This window comes from Pipistrellus kuhlii, unplaced genomic scaffold (genome assembly GCF_014108245.1).
Source record: "Pipistrellus kuhlii isolate mPipKuh1 unplaced genomic scaffold, mPipKuh1.p scaffold_m20_p_8, whole genome shotgun sequence".
NCBI classification, from domain to species: Eukaryota; Metazoa; Chordata; class Mammalia; order Chiroptera; family Vespertilionidae; genus Pipistrellus; species Pipistrellus kuhlii.
In genome coordinates, this window is record NW_023425584.1 from 17,503,510 (window position 1) to 17,527,200 (window position 23,691).

The following is a 23,691-nucleotide window of genomic DNA, read 5'->3' on the forward strand; positions in this document are numbered from 1 at the left end:
TGCCACCTTTCCCACTGCATTAAACCCAGCACCTACGCCAGTGGAGATTCTCAAAGAATAAAACACTCATTGAATAAGCAGTTGAGCACAGGCTTGGGAATCAGACATAACTGGCTTCAAGCCCTGGCCCTGTCCGTGTGTAGTCTCTAGAGTGGCCCGTGTGACCATGAATGACTCAAACTTTCCAATCCTCAGCTTCATGGTCTGTAGGGTATCAGAGATCCCAAAGATTCTCCCCTCAGGGGTTGTTGGGAGGGTTAAATGACATCACGCATGCTAAACTCTTAGCAGGTGCCTAGAGCAAGAAAAGCATTCAATAGGGGGTCCCCATAGCTGTAGACATAGAACCTCAACTTTATGCCAGGTACCTAGCTAGGTACTGAAGATTTGGTCATCATTGAGATATAGACCCTGCTTTGTATTTGAATTACTGTATTTCTGTAGGTCTTATCTGCCCTATTAATGGTGCAACCATTTATTCAGCATTTACTACAGTAATAAAAGAGCACATGGCTTGTGCTAAACAGTTTATATTAATTATCTCCTGTGATCTTCACAATAACACTACAAATTATGCACATTTGGTAGGTTAGAAAACAAGGCTGAGTTACTTAACTTGCCTAAGATCACAAGGCTGACAAGGGGCCAGACCTTGCACACACAGGGCTCCAAAGACTGATCCTTTAGTCTCAAAACCAAGCTCTCTTCTTGTCTCTATGAACTTGTCATTGACCTTTTCCCACCTTTGGCTGACCTGTTACACCAGGGTAACACTTTAGGTTATCCTAAAATCTATAAAACACAATTTATGAACTCTGAGGTCACTGGGGGTAAGATGGTACCAGTAAGTGGGGCTGGAGAGAGAGCTAAGAAGTGAGGAGTAATGCAGGATAACTGGTTTTCAGACAAACTCTTCCCTAGGCAACCACCTGGCAGGCAAGATGTTGACTGAATGGATGACTGGGAAGAAGAGACACAAGGAAGCACCAGGTTGGAGAACTCAATGGTCAAAAGAAACAACTCAGGGAACTGGCAAGGTGAGCATGATGAAAGAAAGAAAGAGAGAGAGAGAGAGAGAGAGAGAGAGAGAGAGAGAGAGAGAGGGAAAGAAAGAAAGAAAAAGGAAGAAAGAAAGAAAAAAGAAAGAAAGAAAGAAAGAAAGAAAGAAAGAAAGAAAGAAAGAAAGAAGAAAGAAAGAAGGGAAGAAAGAAGGGAAGAAAGAAGGGAAGAAAGAAGGGAAGAAAGAAAGAAGGGAAGGAAAAAGGAGGGGAAGGAAGGGGAGGGGAGGGAAGGGGAGGGGAGGGAGGGGAGGGGAGGGGAGGGAGGGAGGGAGGGAGGGAGGGAGGAAGGAAGGAAGGAAGGAAGGAAGGAAGGAAGGAAGGAAGGAAGGAAGGAAGGAAGGAAGAACGGAAGAAAGAAAGAAGATAGAGAAGAATCAAAACTGAGCCTCGTGTTAGTGAGAACGGTTGGCCCTACCTAACCTATTTTGCTCATTGATCTCCTTGTTTGACGTTAGGCAAACTCCTAGCTTCAGGCCAGTCATCATGAAAACAAATTAAAGAAGGTATATTTTGAGGATGATTTTTTAAATGTATTTCTTGTAGGTATACCACTGTGATGTGATAGAAAATCTATCACCCCGTTGTTCAAGAAGCAGGGTTTTCATCCCAGCTTTGCTTCCTTGGGCTAGTTTGCTCACCTTGGGCAAACTCCTTAATCTCCTTATCTGTACTTCCGACATATAAATCAGGGACGTGAACACTGACCTCTCAGATACTAAATGTGAAGATGTCCATATTAGCTCATCGTACACGTATGTCATCATGTCTGAGATTTCCACACTGTGTTTTGCTCATTTGTTAAATTTATTATCTATAAATAACAAACCCTCTCCTGTAGCCCTACTAACAGAAGACAGCATGATTCACCATAAATGTCCAGGCTTTGGAGTCATATAGCTCTGCCTCGAGCCCCCACTCTCTCCTTTACTAGCTGAGCAGGGTGAGCTACTATGCCTCTCTCTTAATCTTTAAAGCAGAAGTGATCATACTTTTTTCATTTATCTTCTTTTAAGTGGAGATGCTATTAAGTCGGTAATACATTTTATTAATTACCTACCATGTGTAATAATTTCTTATCAAAGAGCTTATATAAAAGAAGAATTTATGTAAGAGAGCCTTCGAGTCCATTTTGTTTCACCCTTATTAAATCTCCAACTTCGCAGGACAGATAACTGGGAGCGAGAGTGCTCTCAGCCAAGGGGTGGGCTGGGCGCTGGAGGTCTCTCCTGCCAGTCCCTAAATGAAGGACAGCCTGAGTTTCCTATCCCCGGGGCACATGTTTGGTTGAAGCACTAGTAACCTAGGCACTGGAAATTCAGGTCAGGGATTTGCGGGGGGAAACTGAACAAAATGCTGCCAGCCTTTTGGGAACCCAATGTTAAACCATAAGCTTTTAAAGAAAAAGAAAAAATACCCCTTGCTTCTGAAATTCAGAAGAAAACTGCCTTTAATGAGTGCCACAACCAGAAGCCCAGAGGAGACTGGAGAAATGATCCTGGGTTTTTTCTCTTGCATTGTTGGCTTTGGAAGGTGGCAGTAGCTCCAAGGGTTACCTCTGCAGTCTCACAGGCAGCTGTCACTCACCCACCACCTGCTCAGAGGCACAGCCCGGGGCTCGGGGGGGCCTTCCCTGACCCTTCCACCTGAGGCCTGAGATGCTGCCAGCAGGGAAGAATTGAGACAGCCCAGGAAGAGGACACTCACCCAGACTAGGGATCGTCGTGAGAGAAGGAAGTGGAGATAACAACCACAATAACTGGGTGTTTTCTCTGTGCCAGGCTATGGGCTCTGTGCTCTTTGTGGGTGTCTATGCAACATTCCAACAACACAGGTGTTATTATTGATAAGGAAATTGAGGCTCAGAGATATTAAGTGACTTTGTCATGGCCACACACTAGTAAGTAGGAGAACCAGGATTTGAACCCCAGAGCCCACATTCTTAGTCATTGTGACCACTGCCTGTGCATATAACAAATGAGAGAGGATTTACCTCTTGCGTATAAGGTTTGCTCCCAAAAGCCAAGTGCACCAAAGACCTCTTGGATACTACTGTGTGCGCAACAAGGGAACCTGAATCCCAGCTCCTCCTAAGATGCCCACCTCTCCTCTGCACCATCCTTCCCAAGTGGTCACCCAATACTACCCGCCTTCATACCTTCAACAGCACAGACCTTAACTGTCTTATAAGAAAGCCCCTTCCCCTTTTAAGAGCTTTGGCTATAGGAAATCCTATACTGAGTTAAAATATTTCTCCCTTAAATGTCTATCCATTGGTTATTTCCGCCCTTTGGGATGACACAGAACAAATTCAAGCCTCCTTCCAACTAACAGTCCTCTTTGCAACTTTGGAAACAGTTATACCACCCTTCAGATATACCACTCTTACATCCCCATATATCCCCCACCCTGCCCCCCCCACACACACACACACAAACACACACAAAAAAAAAAACAAAAAAAACAAAAAAAAACTAAGACATCTGTTTACTTGTTCACACTCTCAATAAACATTGCCTCAACATTGGCCACCGACCAAACACTGTGCAATCTATGTGTCGAGGGATCTAGGGAGCTAAGTGGTAGAAGAGAAGACAAAAACACATGCAAATGATTTGATTACCAGGTATCGCATTGTGAAACTGTACACACACCTGAAAGAGTGCAGCACAGGTGCCGAGGAGAGATGGTGCCCAGCCGGTCACATGCGACGAAGACAAGAAGAGAGGGACTCAAGCCTGGCCTTGAAGAAGAACTATCACGGGCCATCTGCTGTGGCAAAGAACTGGGTGGTGAGAGGACCACAGGTGGTCAATAGTTACTGCGGGACTGAGCATGGATATGCACACCTGTGCCTAATCTTCCTCAACTGGGAGCTAGAATTGGTAACACCTGTTCTGACCATCCCCACGTTTCCATATGGGATCAGGTGCAGGGGCTTTGAAGTAAGATGGTAATGAGCAAAGAATGCCCTGGGTGTGCAAGGAATTCTTAAACCCCATTTCCTGCCTGAAGAGTACTCTGGGTCTTCCACCATTTGCTGAAAGCTGGAGGAATCAGAATGTAACAGGACAACCAAGGGGTCCGGGCTGCCTGACACTACTTGAGCCAATAAGTAGAGACAGAGTTGAATCATATATGAGCATTTATTCCAATATTGCTGGTAGCATGGGAGAGCAGCAGGCCGTCCACAAAAATCTGCTCTGCCTCTCCCCATAAGCCAGCTGCTTACATTGGGTGGGACAAAAATTACATGGGGACCGGGGGACCAGATTACAGGCAATAGGGGCTGGGGGTTGTAAAGAGCATGTGCCTCCAGGACCAGATTGTTTTAGCCACAAGGTTGTAAATCTTTCCATAATGCTAGGCCAGTTGTGGGCAAACTCATTAGTCAACAGAGCCAAATATCAACAATACAACGATTGAAATTTCTTTTGAGAACCAAAAACCAACTTCTGCACATGGGCCATGAAGTTTCAATTGCACTGTACGTGTGCGCCCACACGTGGTATTTTGTGGAAGAGCCACACTCAAGGGGCCAAAGAGCCACATATGGCTCACGAGCCATAGTTTGCCGACCACGGTGCTTGGCAGTTCTCGGGACAGGAAGCTAGACTGCATTCCAATGTTGACTCCCATGTCCCAGGGCGTATATCTTCCAGCCAGGTTAGAATGTGCTTTCTTTCATCAGAACAAAACAATCATGTTTAACAGAGCATGACTGATATTTCTTATTTTATTTCTTATAATAGCTAGTCCCCAGTATTGTGTTTCTGCCCCTAACAAAAAGACACACGCTTTGGCGAGAGCCCACTGAGGGGCTACTGTCCCAGCACAAGCGGAGGGAGAAGAAAGAAAGCTGAGACACCAGAGCAAAGCCACGTGGCCTAAGTGTGAGCCAAGGCAACCAAATGACTGCCTGGATTCCTCGGCCCTGTCTCATTACAGAATAATCCTATAAGGCGTGATCAAAGAAAGGATCAACAGCTCAAACATGTTGTCAGCCACCGAAGCCTTCAGAGGAGAAGGCCTACTGAGAGATTAGGACACGTCTGAGAGCTTTTCCTGCCGTCAGAGCTTCACTAATTGATAGCCGAGCTCGGCCGCCACTCCACCTGGCTCATGATTACCACCACCTGAGCGTGGAGCCCGCCCTCACCCTGTCCTGGGCCCCAAGCAGAGAGCTGGGGGTGGGGGGCCGAGATGGAGTTCACCTCAAGGTCACACAAGAAGCCCTTTTGCCTCTATGCAGTCCATACAGATACACTCTCGAGCTGGGTACACGTTCCATGTCAACGTAGTCTGCCAACCATCAAGGGGCATTTGTGGAGCACCGTGTGAACCAGGGCTCTCACAGGTGTAAAGGGAAGAGAGCTCCAACTGGTCTAAGCACAAAACACATTAATTGGCCCATTTAACTAAAAAGGCCAGAGGAGATGGAGGTTTGAGGCTGGCTGGATGCAGCCGATGTCATGGGGAACCTGGCTCTCGGCTCTTTCCAGCTCTCATTCTCATGTCCTCGGCTTTTTCTTTCCTTCTGGTGGATGAGGGGGTAGAGTGTGTTCTAGCTCCATCCTCGAAGCACTAAGTGATTGGACAGGTTTGCGTTCTGTGCTTATTCCTCATCAGGGCCCTAGTTCGGGGCTGGGTGGTTGATGAAGATGGGCCTCAGGCAGGCCCTCCCATCTTTGGATCCTGGGCTCAGCCCACCCAGGACCACCTGGACTGACAGTGGGAGAAGTGAGGGGTATTCCCCGAGGAAACGTCATATGCTGTTACCAAAAGAAGGATGAATGGATGCTGGTTGAGCAAAAACAATATATGCCTTACTCTCAAAATTCTTCTGGGGGAAATCCAAAGAGGAAATCTATAATAAGCTCATATTTTTTGTCATCAAGGAAACTGTTCTTTAGTTGAGACAAAATTGCCACTTGTAAAATTAATTTAAAAAATTAATTAATTAGGTTATTTGTAAGAAATAACCTAAAGTGTACACCACACAGCACAAACCTATAAAATGACATTAGGGGTTAAGGTGCAGGCATGAGGCTAGATCCCAGGACCACCGGTTACCTGCTTGAATGAACAAGACACTTGATCTCTCTGCAACATGGAGACAATAACAGACTCCCCTCCACAGGGTTACGGTGACAATTTAATGGGAGAGGATAGCAGGGGAGTGAAGCACAGAGCATGTCACATAGTAAATACACCTGATGGGATTCCACTCGTTCATTTCAGGCTCACTACAGTGCCAAGAACCGCTACAGACACTGCCAATACAGTGGAGAAGAGTGTTCCTATTACTCTGCTGCATGGATTCGGAAACTAAAACAGTGAATATGTAAATGAGCAAAATAATTTTAGATAAGGATAATTGCTAAGAAGAAAAATTAAAGGGAATGAATGGTAGTGATGGGGCAGAGGTACTTCAGAGAGGATGGTCGGGGAGGTAACATTGTAACTGAGATATGAAGGACAAGAGCTAATTGTAGGACTATCTGTGCTGAAAGACAAGTGGAAAATCTGTAGTTCGATTATATAAAAGGAGAGTGGCATGGGGTATGGTCAGGGAGGGAGGCCTGGGCTGATCATATAAACCTGTGGTGAGGAATTGTGTTTTATTCTAGGTGTAAAGGGAATTCAATGCAAAGACTTGATATTTTAAAGATGGCTCTGGCTACTGTGTAAAGAATGGACTATGAGGAAGGTATAAAAGTAGCAGTAAGAGCTAGAGGAGGGAAAAATGCTTGTTGAAAGACTTAAGGAAGAAAACTAGGAGTTGAACTCTGAAGAAAGCAGATGAGAGAGAGAATGACGGGCCACAGGGAGCCAGCTGAGCAGAGCCCTGAGCACAGTGCAGAACCGTGGTGGGAACCCCGCAGTGGCTCCCCAGCGCCTCCTGCCTCTGAAGAAGTAATTTGTATCTGGCAAACCCTCCTACTGAGAACAACTATAAAAACTGGATCAGAAATAAAGTCAGGGGAGCAGCCAAGGCAGCCGTGACTTGAAGGGCCAGAGGAAAGGAAAACGTAGTGAAGTGGGTCTTATATCTGTGTTTTCTCCACGAGGGGCATTTTCGGATTTGTCATTGCAGAACAAAAAGTCAAGACAGAAAGCAGTGGCCTAGAGCTTACAGCAGTTTCACCAGGCTAAGACAAATAGAAAAACAAAAATGTAAGTTACAAGCAGCCAGAAACTGATGAGCTGGTATCCAAGAGAAAAAAAGAACCACAGACAAGTGAGATAGACATTTTGCATGCAATTTCTCCTCAGGGCACTGGCCAAATTCTCAGATGGACATTTGTGGTGAGGGTATGGGAAGCCAAGTGAACACTGACAGCCTCCTGTAGGAGGCGGAAGTAAGTTTCCTCTCCTTGAGTGAAAGCTGGACTGAATGACTCACTTCCAAAGAACAAAGTGTGCAAAGTGTGCAATGGAGAACTCTGCCAGATACAACCATAACCAATGATCAAGGCACATCCACCGTGACAGATCACGGTGATATCATGTACCGGCGGATATCATGTGGCACTTCTATGTTGTGGTATTCTTCCGAAAACTCATAACCTCCGTTTAATCATAAGAAAACATTCATACAAACTCAAGTTAAGTAATGTTTCTATAAAATATCTGACCAGGACTCTTCAAAACTGTTTAGTTCTTGACAAATAAGGAAAGACTGAGAATCTTTCAAGATTCAGAGACTAAAAAGTCTGATGCTAAATGTAATGTTGTCTCCTGGATTGGATCCTGCCACTGTAAGAGAACAATAAGAGAAAAACTGAAGAAATAAAAATAAAGTCTAGCCGAAACCGGTTTGGCTCGGTGGATAGAGTGTCGGTCTACAGACTAAAAGGCCCCAGGTTCAATTCCTGTCAAGGGCATGTACATTGGTGTGGGCACATCCCCGGGAGGGGCTGTGCAGGAGGCAGCTGGTCGATATTTCTCTTTCATTGATGTTTCTAGCTCTCTATCCCTCTCCCTTCCTCTCTGTGAAAAATCAATAAAATACATTTTAAAAATAAATAAATAAAAGTCTATAGTTTAGTTAAAGGTAACATACCAATATTCCTTCCTTAGTCAACAAATGTACCATGTTATGAAAAATGTTAAATTAGGGAAAACTGAGTGAAGGGTATATGGGAGTTTTCTGTATATCTGAAAATAATTTTAAAAATAAACAACAGTAATGGGGGGCATTCTTCAGGCAGTATGATCAGGGAAGGCTTTATTACAAAAATAAAATAAGGCCCTAGCTGGTTTGGTTCAATGGATAGAGTATTGGCCTGGGGACTGAAGGGTCCCAGGTTCAATTCCAGTCAAGGAAACCATCTACAATACAAAGAAATAAATATGTAAATAAAAAGATTATTTTTTTAAAGCAGCTGCTAAGAATGAAACAGCTAAGGAATGATTTTAGTAGTCCCATAAGTTGGGAAACAAAAGTTGGGGTTCAGAGCCCACCAAAGAAAAGGCACTGGCTTTCAGTTGAGACCCTGATGGGCTATGCCCGAGGATAAGGCAAATCAGAAATAGCACCCCTCAAAGCCTCGAACACTGCTCAGATGATCTCAGCCCCTGATTGGATCAAGGTGATCTGTTCCAACTCTGCCAGCCACACAGGAATTTAATCCTTTCTAGAAGATAACATGATTCAGACCCACTATAATTGTTTATATTCGATTTAAGGTATTCACTGCACAAATGCTAAGCATGCCAGTAATCAGACACAATGACCTAAATCCCATAAAATCAAATAGCAGGCAATGGAAGCATGCCAATAGATAACCCAGGTTCTAGAATTATCAGACAGGAACCATAAAATGATTATGATGAACACGTTCCAGAAAATAGATAAAAAGATGAAGAATTTCTTTAGAGAATCTTTTTCCCCCATCACTATTTATCCATCTCTATGCCCTTTTCCACCTCCACCTCCCCTCCCTCACACGCCCCTCCTCCAGAAATCACCACACTGTTGTCCATGTCTATGAGTTCTCTCTTTTTCTTTTTTGCTCAATACCCCATCCCGAAGATACCCACCCCCACCAGCCTGGAAATTAAATTAACTGAAATTAATTCAGCAGGTAAGTGTAAAATCAGATTAAACACAGCCAAGGGAAGATTAGGCAAAAGAGAAGAAAAGATCCAGGTTAGTGACTTGGGGAGCACAATGAAAAGATCTAACATGAAACTGGGATTCTAGATGGAGAGGAGAGAGTGAAGAAGCAATACTTAAGGAATTACTATTGATTAAATAAACCAAGTCACAAATTCAAAAGGCTCTATGAGCTCCACGCAGGATATTCATAAAGAAAACCAAAGCTGGACTGAAGGGGATCAGGCCCCAGAAGGCAGCAGACAGGGCAGGGGACCTGGGCACATGTTGGCCAGGAAGGAAAAGCCCACCACCAGGTGAGAAGAAAGGAAACCAAAAGCTTTGAAATATTATTTTTTTAATGTAATAGATTAGTGTTAGATGCCAGATCAAGGTTCAGAGGAAGAAAGGCATATTGATACCATTGTGTTGAAAACAACACTGCGTTTTCTCTAGTCATTACAACAGAGAAGCCAAATAGAAGACATAACTCTGCTACCTGCATGTGGCTGGGCCGGTTCCCCTCCATGGAACCTTGGAGAAAACGGATGAGTTGTTTTGTAATGTGTATGAAGTAAATGATTCTCTTGCTCTCAGTTATTTTTAGAAGAAAAACTTAATTGAACAATTTGGGGCAGGGAGCATAACATATGTGTTTTGAGAATTATAAGGCACAAACAATGGAAAGATTATTCTTTTAAAACATGACTCTTCAACCAAATGGCACAATTTGTGGAACTTTTGTGAATATATTCTGAGAGCCACTGGTGGGACTGATACGGGCAATAGCATGCAGCCTGGTGAGGAAATGTCCATTGAGGAACTTGCGAATAAAATTTTCTGCAATTCAATCTGTCCTACTTAGTTCTAAAATAAATCGTGTTTGATTCCTTAGAGGGGAAAAAACAAACCTGGCACATCATATAACAATGGTGAAATATAAAGACAGTTGAATATTAAAACAACCAGAATAAAAGATGCATTGCTGATACACCTAATAAGGGGTTAATCTCCAAAATATATAGGGAACTCATACAACTTAACAAAAGGAAGACAAAAAATCCAATTAAAAAAAATGGGCAAAGGACTTAAATAGACACTTCTCCAAAGTGGACATACAGAAAGCCAAGAGACACATGAAAACATGCTCAAAGTCACTAATCATCCGAGAGATGCAAATCAAAACAACAATGAGGTACCACGTCACACTTGTCAGAGTGGCTATCATCAACAAATCAACCAATGACAAGTGCTGGCAAGAATGTGGAGAAAAGGGAACCCTGGTACACTGATGATGGGAATGCAAACTGGTGCAATCATTATGGAAAACAGTATGGAGTTTACTCAAAAAATTTTAAATGGAACTCCCATTTGATCCAGTGATCCCATTTCTAGGAATATATCCTAAGAAACCTGAAACACTCATTAGAAAGAATATATGCACTTCCTATGTTCATAGTAACACAATTTACAATAGCTAAGACTTGGAAGCAGCCTAAGTGTCCATCAGAAGATAAATGGATTAAAAAAAAAACAAAAAAACTATGGTACAATTATACAATGGAATACTACGTGGCAATAAAAAGGAAAGAACTCTTACCATTTGCAACAGTGTGGATGAATTATGGAGAGAATTATGCTGAGTGAAATAAGCCAGTCAGAGAAAGGTAAGTGTCACATGATCTCACTCATATGTGGAATCTAATGAACCAAATAAACTGATGATCAAAAACAGAACCAGAGTCATAGAAGCATGAACAGACTGTTGAACCTTAGAGGGAAGGCAGGCAAGGGTGGGTGGGAAGAGATCAGAACTTGAATGAATGCATATATGCATAACTCATGGACACAGACAATGGGGTGCTGAGGGCCTGGGGAGGGGTGAGGATGAACAGGAGCAGGCTGGAAGAGGTTAATGGGGGTAAAGGGAAGACCTATGTAATACTTTCAATAATAAATATTTTTAAAGGTGCATTGGTATCAAAAATAAGACTTATAGCTGACCTTTCAAAGATATAAGACAAAAAACAATGGAGTGACACTTTTTTAATCGGCAAACTTTTTGTGTATAAATTATTGTGTATAAATCTATATGCATTTTTTACTTGCAAAAAATATATATATATTAACTATCAATAAACAAGACTAAAAGTTGATAAATACATAAGAAAACATTATCTTGTATCTATCTCATAAAAATGAGGGTTACATTCTTAGTAACATAATCCAAACTGGGTTTCTTAAATAGAACTATCTTGGTATCGAAAAATTTATGCAGTTTTGAAAGAGGCTTAACTTATAATCAGGATTATTTTCTGCTTTGGAAGAATCTGTTTCAAAAATATAAAGCATCACAGATTGGCATGAAAGATAAGGTTAATTGAGACATTTCTGCTACTAGTTGGAGAACCTGAAACCTGAGTAATAATAGGTATTTATTTCAATATGTATTATGATGTCCTTATATAAACAAAATCTAATCATCCTTCATATCATTACAATATGTCACAATGCATCACATATTCTTATACTTTCTGTTGAAAGTATAGCAGAAGACAGGGCATAAAATGGATAAATTTCAAATCCATTGTGTTCCTTAAAAATATATCCAGCCTGGTCAGCATGGCTCAGTGGTTGAGCATCGACCTATGAACCAGGAGGTCACAGTTCGGTTCCCAGTCAGGGCACATGCCTGGGGCTCTGAGCTCGACCCCCAGTGTGGGGTGGGGGGACCATGCAGGAGGCAGTCAATCAATGATTCTCTCTCATTATTGATATTTCTATCTCTCTCTCCCTCCCCCTTCCTCATTGAAATAAATAATATTTATCTATATGTATATATATGCAATAATTACAATCTTATATAGACATTTCTAAAGAATAGAAAAGAATAGAAAAGAGAAAGTATTCACACCTTGTAGATGAAGCCACATCTTTCTATGAAAACCTGAAAGAGATTTTTAAAAAGGAAAGTTATAGGTCAGCTCCACTCATGAACAAAGATAATTTCACTTAGTCAAAAACAAGTAAAATAGAAGAAACAGGCATTAAATAGTAGGTACCTTTGGCAAATAATGACATGAAGGGAATATGAGGCACACGTCTAGAGTGCTGGTAATGTACTACATAGTGATATGGACAGCATCCATTTTAAAATTAATTTATCAAAATGTATGCACTTGATATATGTGCATTTCCATTTTAAATGGTTTTTATCATGCAGTACAGGAAATTCTTTTCATCACCTCCTCCCTCCACTCTCCTGTGCTTCGTGTGCTGTATTTCCTAATACAGAGAAAGTACTTAATAAATATTTGTTCAAAGCTGAACAAACAAATCTTTTCTTAGAGATGTAAAACCTCAGACCAGGGTCAGACTTGCATCTAGAATTATTATATATGGACTTTTTAAGCAAATGAATGAAAGCTTGGGGGGGGGGGGGAGGAAGTGAGTGTTCTGCCAAACCTTCTTTTTCTTTTCATTTTTATTGTTGAAAGTATTACTTATGTCCCCTTTTCCCCCATTGACCTCTCCCACCCTGCCCACCACTCCCAGGCCTTCACAACCCTATTGTCTGTGTCTATGGGTATGCATATACACATATGAGTTCAAGATCACCCAAACCTTCTTTATGTCAAAAGTGCTTGTGAGGGAAGAAAATGAGAGTCCTAATAAGAGAAACTGACTGAATAAACATGAAATAAGAGTTAAGGACTGAAAGGAAAGTAGGAGGAAGAGGTGGAGATTGTTTGGGGAAAAGATGGGGATGAAGCACAAAGAGATAAAAGTCCCACCGGGATGTCGAGCCGCTAGAGCCCAGAGGACAAGTATAGACTTGGCCGCAAAGAGTCTCTGGGCAGAAAGTCAAGATCCAACAAGCTTTATACAGAACTTTCTTTCCTCACTGATCCCACATCCTCATCTTTTATTTCAGGCCCCTAAGCAAAGGGTTAGGCCCATGACTTGAGAGACAGGAGTCTTGAGTTCTAGATTCAGCTTTGTGGTGATATCTTAAGCCAGTCATGCCACTTTCTTGGCCCCTGTGTAACTAATCAGTAAAATGGAAGGGAAGGTCTAACAGTATGTAATGCATCTACTTCTAATGAATGAAAAATCTGTACCACTGAGATTTCTCAAATAGTTCTGAGGTCCCTTCTTTAAAGCACAAAGAGCAGACTAACTTTGCAATAATAATTTTTTATCCTCATTGGAGGGTATTTTTTCCATTGATTTATTTTAGAGAGAGTAAAAGGAGGGAGGGAGGGAGGGAGGGAGGGAGGGAGGGAGGGAGGGAGGGAGGGAGGGAGGGAGAGAGAGAGAGAGAGAGAGAGAGAGAGAGAGAGAGAGAGAGAGAGAGAGAATCATCAGTGTGAGAGAGATCTCACATTGGTTGCCTCCTGCACACGCCCCAACCAGGGCCAGCAATCTGCAACTGAGGTATGTGCCCTTGACCGAGAATCAAACCCACAACCCTTCAGTCTGTGGGGCAACGCTCTAATCAATAAGCAAAACTGGCCAGGGCTGCAATAATAATTTAAAAAATATATATATAGAAAGTGCATCTCTAAGTTGTGTTAGGAGAGCCTGGTGGTAAGCATCCAGCTCCCTTGAGGAAAAGCTATTCCATAGTCCTGTTTTCAGACCCATAATTCTTCAGCACAATTAGGCAAGCTACTCAGTTGCTCCAAATATCCATCTCTCTTTACAAAGCATCATTGAAGCCTGTCAACCTAGTGTTGAAGCATCCAGCACTCTCATCTATGAATGTCACTAGGGTCAGAGGCTTGGCATTTGGTTGATTTCATTGGATGGCTGGGGACAACACAATCTCACTCAATTAACACTATTCCTTTTTCTTCTTTTCCTCTCTTCAGGCCCCTCATGAATCTTTTTTCTTCTTTCACTTATTTGGCCATTTATCCTTGCAGGAAATATCTACTTGAGTACCTCCTATGTGCCAGGCCCTGTGCCATGTTCCATATATACATACACACACATATATATATATCTGTAACAAACCAGGTAGAGTCCCTTCTCTCAGAGAGTTCCTTGACCTTCTCTTGCATGCTTTCATCTGAGTTGAAGCAAAAAATAGTGGAAAGACTCCTTAGTTCTAATCAGGGCACCTGTATTTTTGTCCCAATGCCGCTACTAGTCTAAGGGGTAAGTCACTTATCCTGTCTTGATATAATTTTCTTCTTCTGTAAATAAAAGTATTGAACAATCCTGGCCAGTGTGCTCAGTGGTTGAGCAAGAGCAGACTCTAAAAGTCTCTTGCATAGGTTTTTCCCAGTAGCTCCTAACTAATCCATCTCCCTGCTTTCATTTGCCCCTTCCCTTCCCTACTTTTTTAAAATATATTTTTATTAATCTGAGAGAAAGAGGAAGGGAGAAGGATAGAGAGATAGAAACATCGATGAGAGAAAAACATTGATTGGATGTCTCCTACATGTGGATCAAGCCCACAATACAGGCATGTGCCCTGACTGGGAATTGAACCAGTGACCTCTTGGTTCATGGATTAACAGTCAACCACTGAGCCACGCAGCAGGGCCCTCCCCTCTTTTTATTTTTATTTTAAATACAGCAGCCAGCCTAATCTTGTTAAAATGTTAAGTCAGATCTTGTTACTCCTCTGCTCACATCCCCACATTCAGAATAAAACCCAAAGTTTATGCCTTGGAGGTAGTAGAGGATCTATCCCCAAACTACTTCTCTATCCTGGGACTCTTCCTTCATTCACTCTACTGGGCATACTGGTCTCCTTGATGTGTCTTGCATACTCTCAGCACACCTCCCTCTCAGAGCCTTTGCATTTGTTTTTCCACATCCTGGGGAGCTCACCCTTCCCTCCCTGAGGTTTACATGACTCATTCCCTGACTTCCTTCAGTCTTGTGTTCAAATATCTCCTTTTTGGAAGCCATTCCCTGATCTGACCTCCCTATATAAAACTGCCCCTTCATGTCACACTGTGCTTTGTGCCCCTTTACTGTGCTTCTTCTTTTCCATCTTTATGATTGCCTAATGCAGCATAATTTACTTACTTATCTTATGTCTCCTGCCACTAGAAAATACATGCCATTAGAATAGGGATCTTTACCTTCTTTGGCCTGCTGCCTAGAGCAGTGCCTAACACAGTAAATGCTCACTAAATATCTGTTGAATTAATAAAAGATTGAATCTCCTCTAATGATAAAATAAGTCTCAGTGTGTGTGTCAAAATTTATTTCTACATAGGAGGATTCAAATCTGGCTACTAGGACGATGAGGGACCAGTCCAATATTGGAATTAAGCTACACAGAATACTTGCCAATAGAAATGGATCAGCAGCAGAAAACAGTCCATTCCCTTCCATTTGGGTTTCTATTTCATAGCATGATAGTTTCACAATAAGATGAGGCCTGAACCACCATTTCTTTTATGCAGCTTCATGGGGTGCAAAGAGTACTGTCCTCATTTGGCTTAGGCCCGGAAAGTTTGGTCATTTATCCCACATCATCCAGACTTTTTGAGGCAGAGATACAATGAGAACTTAAGTCCTGACCTCCAATCCCACAGTTGTTTATTTTCAATAGTGACCTACACAAGACAGGAAGATCTGGGTGTACTCTTTACAGGCAAAAGAAATATGTGAGATATGGAGTAAAAAATGTACATTCATAACCATGAGGAGCTTTTCCCATGGAACCTCTGAAGTGTTTGCACGTTCCAGGTACTATTTCTCTTACATATTGTCTTATTCTTGATGTTTGGCACATGCTCAATTCATGTGTACTGATTCCATAAAAGTAGCAGCCTACTAGATATAATTATTCTAAGGCAATAATTACTCTCACCTCCTGCAGAGACCACAACCTCAGAGACATTCACATCCACAAAGAGCAACACCACACATACAACACACACACACACACACACACACACACACACACACACACATCCCGCAACCCTTGAAGGAGAAAAAAAAGAAAAAGTAACTTCTACACACTGTATTCTCATCTGCCTGCAGAGGTGCTTCCTAACCAGATGAGAAGCAAGGACAAAGTTGCCAGCTCACAATTTGTTTTGGTACCTCAAGGGGTACAATGCCCCACAGTTGTGAGTATGTGAAACAGAGTTTATTCTGGTATTATTATTTATTAATTACTGTATTTTCCATACAAACAACTATACACCTACCTTTATGCTTCTGTGGACAGACACCCATTTTCAAACACAAATGCACATATGCACTTAACATTCACTTCAGAATTAGGCATTTTGCAAATCACAAATAAATTTATGTACACAGAAATATACATGCTTGTCTAGCCCAAGCATTCTCACAAATGTAAAACCACAAGTACACAAACACATTCACGAAGATAATGTTTACCTCAAGGTACTACTGTAAAAGTAAATGAGATTATGTGAAGTGCAAAATAATACCTGGTACATAGAAGGCATACTAATAAAGGTTAGTGATCGATAGATACATGATATAAATTTGTATCAGACTTACATGAATACCCACCTTCCAAGCAAAATTTTCTTTCCAGTCACTACTCAGAACCTCATGGAAATTCTAAGTAGCTCATTACTTTCTGGTGTGTGGGAACCAATAAAAAAGGGAGGGATGTGGGGCGTGCTATCACCCTAGGGGCGGGAGGAGGCTGGTAAACAAAGCTTTCCTGGTTGTGTTTTTGTTTTGTTTTGTTTTGTTTGTTTGTTTTCCTGGGGAGAAGGCCTGGACTTGGAGGGAGCTGAACTGTTATGAATTATTCTAGAGAGAACCAGCCTCCAAAAATTCAAAAGAAGGAGTTCCTAGAGCTACTGAATAAGAAGGAGGCTCGGAAGGATGGGAGGGAGAGACCCCACAGTCCCAGCCCATTCAAATCAGCCAGAAAACCCTTAGAGGCCAGCAATCCATTAGAGCCCGGTAGCTTGGAGAAAATCTGATTAACTCCACCTCCCCAGCTGAGCTCTAGAGTGAAATGTATAGCTGGTTTCTGAGACTCCAATAAGGTGGGAAAACAGCAGCAGGAGGAAGGAAAAGCAAAGGGATGGGAGTGGTAAGCATTGTACGTACTGTTTGGCCCCACCATTATTTTGGAGGAAGCCACAGCTCTCTGTGGCTCTGGTTCCCCAGCTTGTAAGATGTAAATGAAACTGTCTCCTGTCTAGTTGGGAGACAGCATATCTTCCTTGTCTTCCAAAAGGGTGCGAGCAGTGAGGCCAGGACTGCTCTCTCTTGATCCTGAAAATTGCTCAGGGAATTTTCCTGCTGCCATGGTCCTGGGGAATGAAGGGGGGGGGGGGGTGCCTTCTTTTATCGACGAGGCTTCTTTTCGAAACCTCTCTCTCTCTCTCTCTCTCTCTCTCCTCTCTCTCTCTCTCTCTCTCTCTCTCTCTCTCTCTCTCTCTCTCTCTCTCTCTCTCTCTCTCTCTTTTTTCCTGGGGTCAAATATTATAACTTCAGAGCTTTAAAGAAACTCAAGGACCTGGTTCAATTCTTCCCATTTAAGATGACAAAATGAGCCCAGACACATGTCTGAACTGGGGCCTGTGGATTTGTTTTATTCACATACAACTACATTCTTAAAAAAAATAAAAAAAAAATAAAAATAAAAATAAAAAACAGGACATTGTTTTTGAGAGACCTGAAGAGATTAACTCCATAACCTCCTCTACCCCACCGTCCCCCTGAAAAGGAGAGGGGAGATGGAATCTCTTCCAGCACTCAAAGCGTTAAACTCAACCCAGAGTCTAACACGCGATTGGCCAAACACTGGGGAAAGATCTGGTTTTTGCAGCCGTTGGCCAATGAGCTTCTCGAGTGGGAGGGTTTGAAGATACTAAGGAGTTTTCCCCCCTTTTTTCTCTCTCCACCCCCTCCCATCGCCATTGCCTGCCCCCCCCCCCTCCTTCCCCCTTCCAATCCCTGACGCCGCCAGTTTGTTAAATTAATGCAGTAAGAAAGTCTGAAGATCTGAAGGAGTCCTGGCACAAGGAAGATGGGCAAGCTCAGAAAACCAGGATGCATCTGAAGCCTAAGGTTCCTGAGCCCCGAGGAGTCGCCATGGACCCTGGCAGCCCCCGAAACTTGCCCTGAGCTCCCTCACATCTGCAGCCCCGAGCAATGGGACACCTTTCCTGCAGTGATCATAACTTATTCGTCTGGGGCCAGAGAACAGGAATCGCAAGGCGACAGCAGACGGACACGCAGGCAGGGGAACGAGATTCCGGGACTCGGTCACGATGCGCCAGCCTGGTACAATCTCTGGGATTTAACTGAAGGCAGCACCGTCAATCGCTTCCCCTCGCCCCTAACCCCCTCAGCATTAAGCCCTACTCTCTGCTCAAGATGCTTGCTCCATCTGACCGTCCGCGGCCAGCGCTCTGATGTCCACAGAAGGTATTTTTTTTCTTGCATGAAGCTGGCCATTTAAGCAGAAAAACGGGTAAAAAAGAAAATATACCCACCCCCAAACGTGCCTCCCCAGCGCCACAGGGAGCCAACAGACACGCTGGACTTTAAGGAGCAGCAATACTCTTCGCACTCTCGTAAATCAGGGCTGGACGCTCTCCGTGGTGCTGAAACGCTTCGCTGCGGCGGCGGCGGCTTTCCGTGGTACCTACAGCCCCCTCTCTCCAATTTCCCCTGGGGCTTTCCCTCCGCGCCCGTTTCCCACCTCCCCTCGGCACCCGGATTATTTTTTCAATAGCGCTCGCTGGTTTTGTAAATACCAATTTGAAACATTTTTTGGCCCCATAACGCGTGGACTACAAAGCACAAGGACCTGAAAATGTACAGCTTCAATACTCTTCGACTCTACCTTTGGGAGACCATTGTATTCTTCAGGTATGCAATTTTCTACTGACCACATCGCTCAGATGAAAATGGGGGAAAGGAGCACGGAGGCTGACTCTGTCTGTGATTCCCTTATTTGTGGGGAGGGGGGAGGAAGGGGATGCCGTACTGGTTGCAATGGGGTTCTTCCATGCGCCGCTACCCCCACCCCCCCCCCCACCCCGCCCGCAGGGTGTCTGGCTTGTGCGTGGTTAGGTCTGAGACAGCCGTTGCTCTGGCAGCTGTTTACCTGTTCCTTGTGATTTGTTTGTCCTCCCGCCTGCTACACCCCCACCCCTTCACTGGCCCCCCTGGCTCCCTGCATTTGGCTCTCACTCAGCTGGGGACTTTTAAGGAGAAGCTTTAGGAGTTACTCAGTTTAATTAGGACTGCATTCTCTCTAACCGCAGTGCCGAAAATCTCAGTTCTCCTGTCTGGGGGAACCAAGTGACAACTAGTGGTGACGGGGAAGGTTGCACTCGAACTCACTGGACACAGAAAATTTCATTCTCTCTCTCTCCCTCTCTCTCTCTCTCTCTCTCTCTCTCTCTCTCTCTCTCTCTCTCTCTCTCTCTCTTCCGTTTTCTGCGGGGTGTGGGTGAATGTTACTAAGGCTTCGTGCTTGGAAAAAATAGTGTTACGACCTCAGGTTGTAAAGCCCTAAACTTGGGTGTACAGTGGATTGATTTAGAACCAGATCCTGGGAAACATTTCCCTTTCGAAACTTTGACTCTCTCCTCTCCCCAACTCATCTTTCCAAACTCTACTTTGTTAGCTGAAGATCCTGGCCTGATTAGCAATTCCTGTCTGTGTTTTGTTTTTTTAATTTATATCTACTCCTGACTAAATAGCTGAGTTCCCCTACCCATTGTATCCCAGGTTAAAATTTTTTGCCTACAGGCTTAGCATTCTTATGTTAATACAAGCAAAAAGTGAAAAATCGCCTTTTCAGGAAGCAGTGAAATAGATAGTCCTTTTGAGAGTGAGTGAATCATGCCATCTTCAGAGATGGTTATGATAAATTCCATTTACATGAATTGAAAAAAATTATTCTTCTTCCATGTCCTGCAGGGATCATTAATCTTCCTCATTTTAGATGCCTGCCTCTCATGTCTTACCATGGCATTAGGTTAACAGTAATTTGAAAAACCTACTCTAGTTTCCTTTTTAAAATAAGTAACCATCAAATATTATTCTCTCTTACCATAAATCAGCAAGTAATTCTTGGGGTGATTTTGTTTTGTTTTATTACATTTTAGAGAGCTCTGCATATGAATTGTTGGTTTGACTAATCTGTCGGATGCTTTATTATTTAATAAATTCATTTGAATGACAGCACCCCCTATATTTTAAGAATCTATATGTAAGCCTCTCTTCATGTCTTTCTCTTGAGATGAAAAGAAGGCCCTTCTCCTTCTCTGAGCTACCCAATGCTAAAGCTTCTAATCCCTGGTTCAAATCATTCTTTGATAGGCCACAGTCCTGCCCATAGCTCAGAATGCAAATAGTCAAAGAGTCAGATAGAATTTTAAAAGTGCAACAATCGAGGGCCCTGTGAAATGCAGCTACTTTATGGGGAAAGGGCAGAAAGTACCCTCTTAATTTAACAATATCAAATCCTTTCTCCCCTATATACATAGTAGAACTGTAAAATGCTATGGAAGTGAAGTACTTGGTCACATTTGTATGCAAATTGATTCTCTGTTTTGCTTAAGAAGACAGAACTGAACCAGAAAGATTAAAGAGCAAATTAATAAAACCAAGCACATCACCCACCCCCAACTCTTTTTTCTTGGTGAACAGTATGTATGGTTGATTTTATTCTTCCAGACGTTGTCTTTCACAAAAGGAAAACACAGTTTAAAAGGCTTGCATTGTAATTGTTTGATAACGTTGTGAACGCGCCATGTTAAGACTTTAAGTAAAGTGATGGTGGCCTATCAGGAAGCATCACTCTACATCTCCTTCCCTGCATGTGTCAAGACATACATGAGCTACCATGGGTATGGGATATAACTCCATGTGTTTATAAGGAAAGAGTCATGACTGAAGGGCTGGAAAGGGATTTGTACCATTGTACTTTCAAAATACAGAAATGGCAACATTGAGGAGTCATTATTGCTTCAGAAATGTTCTGAGACATAAAATAATAAAAATGGGAACTGAACTAGGAAAATTCCCCCAGCAATTTTTCAGAGAGGTGCGGGGGGAGAGAAGGGGAGGGAGTTGCAAGGAGGAAAAGTATTATCTTTGTCTAATTGGCATTTTCATTTCTAACTTCCTCATTTTCTAAATTTTAGGTGAAAATAAGGAAGCATTAAAATCTGGGGGTTCGATAGAATGATGTGGGGGTAAATGGAGACTGGCAGCTCCCTAGAAGGTTCCATGTGAATAATCCCTTCTCCCCCCAAAGGACAGGCACTGTGTTGAAATAAGACAATCCAATAATCTCAGGCGCCCAGGTACTCCTTATATTGAATGATGCCAGCTGCTCACCTTGTAGGGAAATCTGGGGGCTAGAGAAGGAAAGACCCTGGATAACAGAAATGCTGCTGCATCAGCACATAACCAGCAAAATGGCAATAATGACAGCAAAACCAACAAAACAACAATCAGAGTGCATGAGGCAGAAATCTCCTCAAGTGCCAACACAGAGAACAATCGAGGCCTTAGAAGGAGTTGAGGGGGAGAGAGACTAGGGTCCTTGGAGACAAGCAGGCAGCACTGCGGTGCTCATCAGCTGTGTCCCCATTATTAAAATGAGGTGATTTGGCTGAAGTTCCTGCTCTGATATTTGAAAAGCCTGTGTGTCTAAAATTCCAGAAGTGCCATTCTAGGATGCAATAACCAAAATTTTTTCTCTTTATTTTTATCAATGGGAATGGGGCTTTGCATCCAGAAAATGTGTTGTTTTATAGTAGAAATCTATTCCTTTTGAGTTAATGGAACTGGCTTTGACTCCCAGAACCCTTATAGTGGCTTATGGGTGGGAAGGTACCGGGACAACCCCACAATTTTCTCACCTACTCAAATAGACCCCAAGGTAAATAACCATGTCTCACAATCTCAGCACTGTTGGCATTTTTGAACTGGATAATTCTTTGTTATGAGGGCTGTCTGGTGCATCGTAAGATGTTTAGCAGCTTCCTTAGCACCATAGCACCTCCTCCCCAGCCTTGACCATCAAAAAGCTCTCAGACACTGCCAAAAATCCAGGGGTGGGGACCAACTTGGCTGCAGTTGAAGACCACTGCTATACAGTGACAACTGTTTAATCTGTTGCTCTGATGTACTAATTAGAATAAGGAAGGAAGAAAATACCCCTCATGAAACACTTAAAGCATCGCAGTGAAGCAAAGAGAGCCCTAGCTTGTGCTTGAGAAGGGAATAAAGGCAGAGGAGATAAACTAAGTCTAAGCCATGGGAGGCTTTCCCAAATGATGACAGCTCTTCTTTATGTGCCAATTCCACCTGCCGTCCCAGCAAATGCTTCCTTGCATAGGACTGAATACGGCGCTCATTGGCTAAGAAAGGTCACCAAAACCTTGAAGGGAAGATGTTTCTAGCACACTGGGGTGAAAAGAAACATGGCAAATAGATTTTTGGTCAGATCTCAGTGCTGGAAAACCACCCAGTTGAAAGATAAATGAGCTTCCCATCAAAGTGGCCCCTCTGGCTTCCTGATCTCCGAACTTGCCAAGGGGGAAGAGGACCACCTGGATCTTTCCCTCTGGGTAGCACAGCGGGAGCCTCCTGAAATCTCATCCGTGGTAGTGGGGGCACTGCAGAGAGTGCCTAGGAGCTCCTAAAATGGGTCAAGGACTTTTGCCTAAGCCCCTGGGGCAAGTTTGCAGTAGGGCCCATCAAAATGTCACTCTACCCCCTTTTGGGGGCTTAGTAACCATGAGAAAGAGAAAACATCATGTCTTAAGTCCCCATGGGACTTGGCCCCACTACCAGTGGGACCCTAGACTGGTAAGTGGAGTTATGGATCGGCACACACGCGCAATAGTGCACATCCCCCCCCCCCCCCCCCCCGCCTTGTTCATGTCTGTCGTCTATAAAGCCCATGTGACCTTTCAGGGGGCCTTCAGGGAATTCATTGTGGAGACCACCTTGTGAAGGAGGTTGCATCCATGGGGTACAATGGGAAGAGCAGATAGGCTATGATTTGCGAGCCCCCCTCCCATCCCCAGAGCCAGTTCTGTTCCCAGCCTGCAGCATGGCTTTGACAAGTCTCTTTCCCTTGCGGGGACTCTCATTTTCTTACCAAATGACTGACTTCGACACCTCTCAGTTCCCTGCAGCCTCATCTCAGGTCTTTATGAGACAGAGGCCGTGCCCACACAGGCTCAGTTTGAATCTGCCTCAGTGCTCACACTGCCTTCATTTCTTGACCAGGCACTTATTTATCATGTGCTCGTGTGTCCAGTCTGAAACGAGGCACTCTGCAGGGGAGACAGAGGTAGCAGATGCCACAGCCCCTGTCCCTGCAGGAAAGGGAGACACTGCTCTCTGTAAGGCTACATCAAAGCCCTACCTCCTTCTCCAGAGGACCCGCAGAGCTCCCCTCCCACAGCCTGCGCACGTCCTGCGACAGCGCATTCATGTGGGCATCATTAACTTTATTTCCTTCATCAGCTGACAGAAGCCAGAATGATATTTAAGATGGATGGCACTGTCTCCTGCCTGGCCATCTTG

The 23,691-nt window shown here is 43.4% G+C and overlaps 1 protein-coding gene across 2 annotated transcripts in view; it reads left to right on the forward strand.

The window, feature by feature from the left end:
* The first annotated feature begins 18,075 nt into the window (after positions 1–18,075).
* GLRA1 (glycine receptor alpha 1) overlaps positions 18,076–23,691 on the forward strand; it is a 61,577-nt gene continuing 55,961 nt past the window's right edge. For both annotated transcript variants that reach the window (XM_036423378.2, XM_036423379.1), the window contains exon 1: positions 18,076–19,002. In XM_036423378.2, coding sequence (XP_036279271.1) covers positions 18,947–19,002 — 56 coding nt within the window. In that variant the 5' untranslated portion in view covers positions 18,076–18,946. The remainder of the gene's footprint in view (positions 19,003–23,691) is intronic.